Genomic DNA, 12,623 nt, shown 5'->3' on the forward strand with positions numbered 1-12,623 from the left:
AATTTTTGTTCGACAGTCCTGACAATAATCACTCTTAATTATTGCACGTACATGGATCATTAAATCCAGAATTTATTTTCAACCCTATTTCAGGGGTAAAGGGTTGATATTTGCTTGGCATTGTATTTATAAGGCGACTTTTAAAAAGTACGCACGTTCGTCGGTCAACCGCAAAGCATAGGTAATGCTGAATCCATTATAAAAAAAACTTCTGTAGGGATTTTGCGCATAGTAGCGTTGAAATAAAAAAGGGCGAGGCCTCCCGTACATTTTCTACTTCATTTTATTTGCCTTTAAATACTGCAGGTTTGCTTTTTTATCGTTTTACTTTGATAGGCAGCATTTTCAATAAATTGCAGCGAAATAAAACTTAGGAATGTTTCTATAATTCTGAATTAATATTCTAACTGCGACGTGTAAACGATACATAGGCATATGCTGTCATGACTTAATGTTGTAAATAAACATGTATTTTCTGTATAAAAACATAATTATCAGTTATGTTGGTGGTCGCCATCACATCATCCTTTGCTATGATTCATTTAATTACTGCAATAAATTGTAATATTAGTATTATGCAATAGTAAACTAGTGATTATCATATTAAATTAATATATTAATTTGTTCGTGTAGGTATATCACTGAAGGAATGGGGAAATAGTGTACATAATTTATGAAGATGAACATGTGCAATGATTTAATACACCTAATTATAACCTACCTTTGTTCATCATCATTTCATTTATGAAAGCAGAACTAAATTCTGTCTGACAATAATCATGACGAACATTGAGTACTTATATTATGGATTGTTTCACTACATGAGACGCTCGATAATTTCATGAAACGGTCACATTTCTTGGCGCCCCAATTCGAACACAGCCGTTCTAGGCTTAGGCTTTTTCTTTAAAACACCCAGAAACTAAACCTGAGATACTTAAAGAAGTGACCAAATCTTGGCGTGACCGATTCGACTACCATACACGAAGTTCAAAAATAATTATAAAAAGCCTTCAAAATAAACCAAACCGCATTACAAATACATAAACAAAAACAACATTTCATTACCGAATCAGGACACAAAATATAAAACAGTTATATACCCACAAGTCTGTGACTAATTACAGCTAAGTAAATACGAGTAAATAATATAGTACGCTACAAATTAGAGGCAGACTGAGTGGCACCCGGTGTAAGTATGCCACAGAATTATATGGCATTACAAATATATTAGCGGATTTTTGGTGGTAACTGTGCCAAAGGTGATTGTGTTTTGTTTGTCATGCGTAGTTTATGGAGCAAGGTATGTGCTTTTTATCCGACTGAAGTGAAAGGGTTGTGTTTTTGGAAATACGATTTGAATTTTCATATAAATAAAGTAAACTTTATATTGACTTCTAATTTAGTGGGCAGCGAAGCATGTTTATATTTAATGTTTCTAGACAACGGAGCCCCCGTTCAATGCAAACTTTCAGAATGGTAGTGCATTACAATAATCAGGTATCAGACCATCTAAAAGTTTGCGTTGCGAAGAATTCTTATTCCTTTGCAAAAATCTTTAATATTTTCATTGACCTCGCCTTATTACATAGCACAAATAACGTGTAATAATGACATAATACACAGTTATTTACTTAATAACATCCCCAGTTGATATTTACTTCTAACGTTATCATTATACTTAGTTACCATGTTGTTATAAATATGTAAAATATGTGTATAACACCATTCGCAGAATTTTAAATTAAATATTTTTAAATACTAATTACAAAGTAAGAAACAATTTTATAATATTTTATGTAACAGTGTAATAAGTAAATAGGAATTTGATAAATATGTGACTTGTAGCGTCATCTACCGGCGTGAATATAAACCTCTTAGTAATTCGAAGGTTTGAACCTTTAGCGCTAGATGGCGCTGTACAAAATGTTTACATACACCACTGTAGATGGCGCTGGAATCCGTCTATTTTGGTCTACGGTCTACCTGAGATGCATAATTTACAAAGATTTTAATTTGGCTGCATTAACCTCAGAAAATATAGTTCCATTAGGATAAATCTAGTGCAAATACCACGGACGAAATCGCGGGGAGTAACTCAAAATCAAATATTTTTATTTCAGATAGGCCTTTGCAGGCTTTTATGAAATGTCACACAAGTTACAAAAATCCCAAGACTTTGTATCTCCACGGTCAAGCTAGCATGAGTATATAACTACTGACCTGAGTAAGCAGGTTAGCTGCACATCGTTCTGGTAGCGGCAGAGTGCGGCGGCTCCCTCCACGCGCACGCTGTTCACCTTCTCCCGCAGAGCACCGCCGCAGCCGCCGCAGCGCTCCCGGAGGATAGACATTATGTTCGGCTGACGGAGGAATGCTACCACCTGGGAACCAAATATATTGACTTATGTAAAGTGCTCTAGAAAATCACTGATACTCAGCTGCATTCGGTTAGGCCGGCAATACACGGACCGCTTGAAGCAGTCAGGAGGCGACAGCTTCAAGCTGCGACTGCACAGTGAACTGCAGAGTTCTATGGACGCACATTCACGAACGACTTGAAACTGTCGCCCCTGACTGCTTCAAGCGGTCCGTGTATTGCTGGCCTTAGACTGTCCACCAACGTCAGACTTTGTAGGAAACCAAATCGAGCCGATTTTTTGTAAGACTATCTGGTAATGATTTTCTGACTAACCTTTTTTAGATCGTGTGCAGTGCATTGCGCTAATGTTATCAATGTTTTCTATTTCTGTCCTACAAAAAATCGGTCACCGATTCTCGGTTGTGAGCGTTAAGCTTTTTCCAACTTTAATAGTGTACTTAATTAATATATTTCAAACTAAATTTGACTTAACAGTATACAAATTGATTCTTACCTTGTCATTATAAGCAACAGGTATCTCTTGGTGCGTGTTAAGTACTTGCGCGTCCGCAGCCGAAACTGGCGGCCTCGGAGGGGGGGTTGGTGCCTGCCAACACAATAAAATCAATAATTTGCGAGAACTAATATATTAAATCCCGTATAATGATATGATTGCATAAAAAAATGACAAGATGCAAATTGCATATAATGTACCAGATTTTGTTGAAACCAAAAACTGCATAAACAGGCCAAGACTAATCAAAAACATAAGAATACACAAGTCAATCCAAATCATTCGCCTAAATAATGAAACAAAATAAATCAGAAAATCAGAACAGGCAAAAATCCAAAAAGTAAAATACCACAAATATCTAGACGATGAATAGTCAAAAGTACATTTTGACTCGACTGGAAGCCAAATGAAACGAAAAACATGCGTGAAAACGGACAACACAACACAGAACATTCAAACCATGCTTCTAGCACGAAAATAAAAAATAATAATAATGGAAAATGGCAACACGAAAAATGAATGACAGCTGAAAAATGTTGCTAACCATACAAAAATCGAAATAAAAAATGAGGGTCAAAATACGGGCAATAGCACTGAAAACCAAAAAATATATCTGTTTAACGAGTTTGTGAAAATTCTTGCAAAATAACTTGAATTGAAAATGCAATGCAACTTTCATCAAGAGTAATGATCAAATGGAATCGTCACTCACTTCAGCAATTAAATGTACATACTTTTATAAAAGCCCTTTTCTGTAAATCATGTATGTTACTCTATATTTTCAACAAAGCAATCCCCATTTGCCCACCCTGAGGATCTAAGACCATTATTGACAGACCTAAAATTGATTTTTGTTTAAATAATGACACGGGTGACCACTCCATTTACTCACTACTCATATCCAACGACACAACATGAACATAACAGAACTAGCAAAACATTCCAAAAATCAAATTCAAAAAAGGAACCAAGGAAAAAAAAAAGAGAATATTCATTTAAACTCGGAACAGACCGGAGGAGGTTCGATAGCGGGGCGCCGGCGCTGCGGCAGCAGCGGCGAGAACGGGCCCGCCGCCGCCGTGCGCGGCACGCGCGGGTCGATGAACGTCGTGCGACGCATCACGTGGTCCACGAAGAAACGCTGGACGTACCACAATACTCTTATGTAGGTAGCTATACAAACGTGTTAAGACCTAGTTTCTGCTCGGGAAAGATTTAATGATTCTAGACGCAATAACTATCTGTCAAATAAATAACTACTCTAAAGTCAGCTTTTTGTTTGAGCTGTCTTTAAAATTGAATGGTGACTCAGATTCACCCGCTATGGAGATACATAAATTAGTTTTTCTATTTTTCCTAATTTGGCCTAATTGCAAGGTCCCAACACCCAACCCAATTTCATCCTTTCTGATCATCTTTCACAAACATCAGATCTACCTTCACCGCCTTCAAATCTTCATGAAACCTTTCTAAGCATACCTATGACTTCTTATTTCTATATCTTTTTATCCCACAACCAATGTTAATTATAGTTCGGCCATTCAGAGAATGCGTTCCTGACACGTCGCGATTGAACTGACGACGTAACTTTGCAATGGCGTTGCAGTTACGATAAAAATATTTTTGCTGGTTGTTTACCGTTTTAACAATTGAGGAGCATTAAAACAACATTATTATATCAATAATCAATGAATGTTATAATTTTGTGCCAAACTGAGTGTCAAATAACTTGGTAAACAATATTTTTCTAAATCTATACTGCGCTATTACAAGGTTATGTCAGCGGTTTATATTTTGTAGTGCTGTGCTAAAAATAACAGGCAAGTATCGTAATCTGTTCTTATACAGTTATAATATAAAATAATACGTTTTGATTTTCTTTTTAAGAATTGGAAAATAATGGACTATAAGACTTAATTATAACGTTTATGAAATATAAAAATAAAACTATGACCAAACCGCATTTTTATACTTAGATTAAAAATGGTAACCCCAAATGGCGTTATGGGCCGCCATTTTGTGACGCTAAAACAGTCGTCCGTTGTCGTTTCGTGCGCATAGACCACGTTTTTCAAGTGTTTTCGATCTGTTTTTATTTGATTACCCGGCTTTTGTTAGACCGAGATATCAGGATTGATTCTGTTATTGATAATAATATAATTATACATGTAGGCGAAGATGATGATGAAGACACCACCTCCTCAAGCAAATCGGAGTCTGATTAATATTCTGTTCGCACATTCAATTCAATGTACTTGTAACAAAGAATAAATAAAACAATTTTATTATATGAATATTACCTTTTTTTGGTTTCCACTTAAATAACTAAAATATAAAACAAATGATTCCGCCAATTTAAAACGAAAATAATCTTAAAATAATGCGGCGGTTCATTTTGAAGGAACGGTAACGAACTCAGTGTTATGTTGTGCCCATCACTAGTCGTGACTAACTGATAGGTGTCAGGAACGCATTCTCTGAACGGCCGAAGTATAGTAGTAATATCTAAAAGTTCGACATACCTTCCCATTCCTATCGAGCTTGGTGTCCCACCCCAGCGGCAGTTCTCTATCAGACTCACTGAACATGTTGACTAGAGCGACCAGATCACGATTATGTTGGTATCGCTCGAATGATGTGGTGTCCCGTCGGATTTTAGATATCATGTGCTTCAGGGTGGAGTTGCCGTTGTAGAGGAGGGATGCTTCCTGGAAAATAAGTTTGTTATTTAGAATGGAATATAAGGTACATTTGGGAGAGTTTGCAAAATATGCCAAGCCTACGTAGGGATAAATCTGAGTACACAGTTCAACATTTTCGAATATGCTTTTGAGATACAGTGAAGATATTTCCAAGCAGCCAAAAGGGCGCTCTGATCCTCACTGGGAAAGTCTACCTTTCTCAAATTCTACTAACACATCTAAAAGTCTTGCTATCATTTTAGATAAGCCACAGGAGACAACATTCTGAAGTCATCATCACATGTTTTATCATCAAATATACTTTCTTATGTAATTGACAGGCATACCTGGTTCATATGCAATATAGAGTAGAAATCAGGCCTAGCAAGGAAGAAGGCAGCTGGATGCGGCACATGTGACGTGTCATTCACTCTTGGCGTATCCGCGCGGGAGTCGGGTCGCGAGTCGGGGGCGCGGGAGCTGGAGGGGTGCGCGGGGGAGGGGGGCGCGTCCTCCTCTGATAGCTGTGTGCGCGTCATTGTACGACGGATTGATTGGTACCTGGAATAAGTTCGATATTTGAATTTGAAATTCTGTAGAATTTGGTGACGGGCAGTTTTAGAAGTATCGATCAGTGTTAGGACCTTTACAAGAAAATCGAATTGTTTTCAAAAATAAAAGTTTGGGAAGTTTTGTATCGATATGTCAAGGAAAATGTGAACAAATGCGGAACTGATGCTACGGAAAGTCATCAAAATTATTTCAAGTCAAAAAATAACTTATTATTACTATGTTATTTATTTAGAAAATATTTATTTCTAAAGTTACAACTAACCTCTTGTAAAAAATGCAGTTTTATGTTGATATATTAGAGGTAGTATTAGAAGACAGAACTCACCGTCGATCTAACTGCCGCCTCTGAACTTCAGGAGCAGGTGACCTCGGGGTGGTTCCATTGACGCCAGGCCTCTGCCACGTCGTTGTCCTATTGATGTGGTCGATGTAGAACACTCGCCCATGACTGTCCATGCGAGCTTCCCAACCTGAAATATAATATTTAAATATAAGCATTATTTGATACATTATGTATTGAATTATGTAAATCAGAAAAAAATATACACACCTGCAGGTAAAGGTTCTTCACACTCAATAATCCCCCCAATCATATTAGCAGGAAAATCGCCCGTCAAAGCCATCTGTCTTGATGCCCTTTCCGGTATTGAAGGCAGCCTTATTCCCGCCATGTGCCTCAAAGGCGTAGGCGAGGCCACCGCATTGTCATTGTCATCAATATCATCAACTGGCCTCGGCCTCCTTAGTACCACGTCCTCAGGCGGACCAGCATGGACTATCGTAAAGTGATTGCTGTTTACAAACTCCATGTTTGGCGACCTAATCTCTGATGTTCTCAGTTCATTCGTGAACTCAACCATTTCAAAGTTTTCGTGTAATCGTCCTTCTGAATTTTGTACGGGGGGAGGGTGTAGGTCGGGAGGAGGGAGTGGCCTCGGTCTTCTTGCGTGATGTGTCGGCGTGGGCGGGCACTGCGGCACCGCCCCACCAGCTAACGCCGCCACTCTAGTCAGCACCCTCGGATGTGGCCGCACAGGACTCTCAACATTGTTCGGGGTCTTGCTCGGCGAGTGCTTCGGAGTCCCCTCACAGCCGAGAGTCTTTATCAAATGCCTCGGTAAGCTCGAATGCTTCGGTGTTGATGAATCACAGGAATACTTGCGGTTCATCATCATAGTTCCCACGCTCGGCATCATTTTATTTGACTCATCGACTGGTGACGTCGATTGCGAGGAGTTGCAGGAGCTCTGACCATTCGAACTGTTGTTATCTGTCTCTCTTGTTGGAGGATCCACGTGTGATGAATTTAGAAACGCCGTCATCATAGTCGGCGTAGCGCGGCCAGAGTTCTGCCTCGTTAATGGTTTATGACCCTTTAATATAATTTCTTTCTCTTCGATCTGATTCCTATTGTCATCCTCAAACTCGGAATGATTACTAATATCATTTAAAAACGTGTGTTGCGCTTTTTCTTCAGACTTGGCATGATTTGGCGTTCGATTCACTCCATCGACTACATCTTTGGGAGGACTCGGTTTGTCTTTCCGTGCGAATGTTGTAGTAATATAATTATCGGGACCTATATCTTTTATAAACAATATCTTATTCCTACTTACGCTCGGGGCGCCATCAGGTACATCTTTAGATCTCTTCTCCTCGTTTAACCTAGATAATTTCATCGACGAAATTGTGGATTCACATAAGCTGCCGTCAGTTTCAGGCGTCGCTAAGGGCGCTACATTTTGGCCACCTCGCCAAAAACTCGCCGTAGACGACGTAGCTACCTGATTACCAGAATAAAACTCTCCTGGTTTGAAATCATTTAATTCTCCTTGCAAAGCGGCCGAGTTTGTAATGTTATTGTCAGTGAAGAATTGTTCATCCGTGTCTATCAATTCAAAGTTGAACGCGTCTTCGGGTTTAGTTAATTTTTTTGGCTTTCTATGTCTGGGTACCTGTGGCGGGGGCAACGCGTGCATTCTCTCGAGCGGCTTGTGTGATTGTCTCGGCGGCAGGGGCGGTACCGGTGACTTTTCTGCTTCACTGGGCACATTCGCACTCTCTACGTCGTATACGAACTTCATTATTTTGCAAGGATTCTTTGGTGACCATATTTTATAATACTCGGTGCCCGGAGAAGTGGGTGAGTCAAAGCCGCTATTAGCTATTGATTTCTTTTTGACGCCATTGATTGCCTGACCGCCACCGGTGTCTACCGGTGGAGGACACTTCTTCTTCACTCCTGACGACGTGGGTTTGCAGTCTGTTGCACTTCGAGATTCACTATTTACATTTTGAGATTCTTGGCTTAAATTATTAACTAGAGATTTACTAGGATCACATTTTGTTTGTTCGAGATTGTTCCCGTTACTTTCTAAAGCACTAATTGAGCATTTGTTGACGTTCTCGCTGAGATGTTTGATGTCGTGACTGGTGCCGGGCACGAACTCGATGCGGGGAGGGTTCTCCGAGTTCATCTCGAAGCTCTCGTTGTTGTATGAGAAGGGCGAGACCTGGTCGCCGCTGCGCTTCCTCGACATGCCCTCCTTGAGCCGGAGGGGGAGTTTCTTGAGGTCCACCTTGAACCGAGGGGGGAGTGCTGAAGACTCTGCCGCGCACTCCTCGCCCTCTCCATTGTAGTAGCGGAAGCATAGTAGTTGTTCACAGTCTGGAAAATCAAAAAGAAAATTATTTTATACAAGCTGTTGATTTGCATCCGTGCCATATTCAAGGAGGTAATTATGCTAATGATTCTCGACCCAAATCAATAAAAAAATTGGTACGTATTTTTTTTTCTTAATTTTTTTTTCGGAATTCCGTAAATGATATCTAGCCTTATTTAAACTTGGCGCGTATGTTACTGGCGTTAAAACCGTGCTGCACCCTCACACAAACTCAAACACAAAGCATACGCAACGATCACTCATAAATTTCATTCATAAAATTGGATTACTTCGGAAATACCACGACATTACAATGACAAAAAAAGCAGTACATATTAGTTATTTCCCATCTACTGTAATTCCAATCGATTATTTACTTATTGTATGTCCTCCTCCTGAGCTATGGCACAAATGCAAATCAACACCTTGTATAAATATTTACTAACCAAACATGAATTTCTATTGTGCTCAATAACATACTGGTGTTAGTCGAGACAGCGTAATGAACAGTATTTATAATTACCTTCATAAGGTTGATTAGGCTCGTCAAGAAGCCACATTATGTCGCCGCTGGCGCATCCGGTAGCCGGCACGCGCCCGACGACGGAGCCCGAGTCTGCAGACTCTGCAAACGACACAAACGTTGATGATTCATCTGATATCTCACAAACATAAACACTTCGTGAATGACCTCAAGATTGAATGATAAACACCAAAACAAGTTAAGCCGACCCAAATCAAAAGAGATAAAACTGAAATTATTAAAATGAGACACCTCTCGACCATTTTGTCTTATTATAGGTACCTACATAAACCTTTATAATATTAATGTTTCGAATCAGATGCATATTCAATGAAGCTAATTTGCATAAAATAATAAAAGGAAACCATCAGGTTCACGTTAGTGAGTATAAAAGCAAAAATGACTCTCGCGAAATCTCATTTAAAGCGGCTGGCGGGTACCAGCATGAAATACAAAACGCGCAGGTGCAAAAGAGTCGACATCAAAAACAAACAACGAATGAAGCGAGTACACCGCAGTAACAGCGAGAGAACTTCAGAGAACCCTCCGCTTTTTTATCTAACAAAAATCAAGCAGGCGTAGGCTGGCTGGGCGCAGTTCGGCGCAGGCGCATCACAAATTATGCGCCCGACGTAATCACCGGATGCGGGAGTCGCCCGCACATTTTATGCGAAATAATCGAAGCCACCGAATTGCCAGTTAATTGGGGAAACACGACCATAAATTTCACAGGGGCAAATTGATTCCGCAAGTAAATTTACCAGGCTCTGGTCGGCCATTACCATATTTTGATTGGGCTAATATACGAGCGGACGGTTAACATCTTCCTGTCGCTGATTAAGTGTTCGATGCCGTCATAAATATTGTAACTTAGTGCGTGCGTTAGCGTCCACGTCAAACCTGGCTATATTTTGAACGCGCCTACGTCCTGTCCAGGAATATCAGGAAGCCGCCGGCTATTTCATGAAAGTGTTGCATTTTATTACAGTCTATTATATACGGGCCACAATTGTAGATTGCGTCTTTAATTAATACACAAATTGAGTTTCTGATTGCCCATCGCCATGACTTAGCATACGACTATTCCATGAAATGGTCGTGCCGTCATGATGGTCAATACGACTATCAGCCCAAGACATCTGCAAGAAAAGGAAAGGGCGCGTCGTGGAGCAAATACTCAGGCGGATACACGTAGGACAGGATAAATCGCAGCATTATCTCGAAACTGTTTCCGTTTGGTAATAATTACTGCCTTCTAGAGGCAGACGCAAGATCGATCGCTGTCATTACTTTTTTGTTTCGGGTAATTTGTTAGAGCTTTTTGGGTAGGGACATTAGCAGATAAGCACGTAGCTGCATACGTTGGAATTTGTTGAGTGACGGCAATTTCCTTTGGAGTGCTGTTGAGGGGTGATGATGGAGTGGCGTGGAGTCAGAGTTCACGTGCGGTTTCGTCGCGTGGTGGACGTGGCCAGAGTGACGCGCGCGGTGACACAGAGGGCGTCTATTTCCGCGCGGTGACGCAACATCCGCGCGCTTCCGCGCAGGATACGGGAGGAGATACAAATGTCGCGACGCTGCCGGAGATCAACCGCTCTACTTCCGCGGGATTTGCGATAATGATGATAAAACACTACGATGACTACACCAGACGCAGTAGGCATGTAGGTTACGCAGCCATCGACGTTATCGCCGGCTGTGATTTTTTTATTGTTGTATTCGGACATAATAAATTATATCTGCCGCACTAAACGCCTGAGTATGCGGTTATTTACCAAAAAAATGTGGTTTAAACTTTCGAAACGATATTATCGCCATAGCGTCTACAGCTGCCTTCTTCTAGGCTAGAACTTCAAACATTTTCGGAACTAAATAACATTGATAAACATCTTATTCCCAGAAAAAAAATGGATGACAACATCAAAATTCGTGGATTGCCTTCAACGTCTATTTTAAAACAACTTGATATTACACACTCATCAATTTTCTGAGAGGGTGACGAGGGAGAGAAACATGTACATTAGATGCTAATTTCCACTCAATTTCGGGAATAGAGAATCATAATCATGTTATAAATAAAAAATATATGTATTAGTAACATATCTATATGAAAAGGAAACATCTGTTATTCAGTTCACTTCCCGGGCTTATAGGAAAAAAATGCCCTCTGATGTATGGGATAGTACATCACGTACATATGTTCGTTCGTATTTACAAGCTTCTTGCAGCGAACAGGCGATGACGGAGTTATAAATATTTGCGATATTGGAACTAAGTGCATTACGGGAGAAGGAAACAATAAACAGCATCCGATATACCTCACGGATACAGAAAACAATTTAACATTTCACCATCTTACAAGGTAAAATGCGATAAAGCTAAATCCATTTGAATTATGAATAAAACAATATACCTAACATGAATATAGACAAACAAAACTCATTACTCGCAAATTTTCCTTTCATGTTAACGATCCATCCACAATGGCAAGCTGATAGCAACAATGCTCTATTGCAACTTTCACCATCTATGAATGCCTGTCTCTATTGCGATAATAACTCACACCATGTTTCCAATAAACTTAACGCGTTTTCACATACATGCGCATGCGCACTATTAGCATACGAGAGCTTAATCAAATTAATTACATTTGAGTGTGCTACCAATAACAAATGGTGTTTATGGGAACTACGTATTAGAGATTCAAGCAGCATTAATCGTTCTTACAAGCGCCGCCTATCCATGGGAAAAGCCAAAGGAAGTATTTATTAAAACATGCAAACAAATTGCGATGCGATTAAATTCTAAATTCATAACAGCAATTACATGAATCACGATTAACGTCAGTTGTGGAACGCATAGAAGATTATCATGCCCGCGTTAGAAGTGCAAGGGCAATGCGGACTATGTGTCACCTAACCGACCGTTTGGCGGAAGCCAGCAGTTAAACTAAACGACGGTCATTCCACGACCCCTTGAACACATCTGTCACTTTACGCCTACGCCCCGATGTGTTTTAAGTGAGTTTTTTACACGGTGACATGATACGTCTTAAGTGGAGCCCTCGGTTTCACACGATGTGTGTCAGACACCTCGTATCCTCGGTCTGGGTAAACAATACGGCTGTCAGTGATGATTGCAGTTACTTGTACCACTTCAAGTTTTTGTATTATCGGTGAACAGGAGTGAAAGGATTTGACTGTAGTATTATTGTTAAGACGAATCTTTTACTGTTTATTGTAAAACGCTTGCAGGTTTCGCTTCTATTGAAAGTAATAGTGAAAGCTATCATCACGCTTGCATTTTT

At 40.0% G+C, this 12,623-nt stretch overlaps 1 protein-coding gene across 8 annotated transcripts in view; it reads right to left on the reverse strand.

Annotated features, from left to right (window-relative positions):
- The window catches only part of LOC124631018 (E3 ubiquitin-protein ligase HECW2), a 91,842-nt gene that overhangs the window by 44,576 nt on the left and 34,643 nt on the right, over positions 1-12,623 (reverse strand). For 7 of the 8 annotated variants that reach the window (XM_047165109.1, XM_047165108.1, XM_047165110.1 and 4 more), the window contains 8 exons: positions 9,317-9,418; positions 6,681-8,798; positions 6,456-6,600; positions 5,905-6,118; positions 5,399-5,584; positions 3,889-4,017; positions 2,877-2,969; positions 2,224-2,384 (listed from right to left, as the gene is read on the reverse strand). In XM_047165109.1, the coding sequence (XP_047021065.1) occupies positions 2,224-2,384; positions 2,877-2,969; positions 3,889-4,017; positions 5,399-5,584; positions 5,905-6,118; positions 6,456-6,600; positions 6,681-8,798; positions 9,317-9,418 (3,148 nt within the window). The remainder of the gene's footprint in view (positions 1-2,223; positions 2,385-2,876; positions 2,970-3,888; positions 4,018-5,398; positions 5,585-5,904; positions 6,119-6,455; positions 6,601-6,680; positions 8,799-9,316; positions 9,419-12,623) is intronic. The other variant, XM_047165111.1, reaches the window with a different exon arrangement.

This window comes from Helicoverpa zea, chromosome 6 (assembly GCF_022581195.2).
Source record: "Helicoverpa zea isolate HzStark_Cry1AcR chromosome 6, ilHelZeax1.1, whole genome shotgun sequence".
Taxonomy (NCBI): domain Eukaryota; kingdom Metazoa; phylum Arthropoda; class Insecta; order Lepidoptera; family Noctuidae; genus Helicoverpa; species Helicoverpa zea.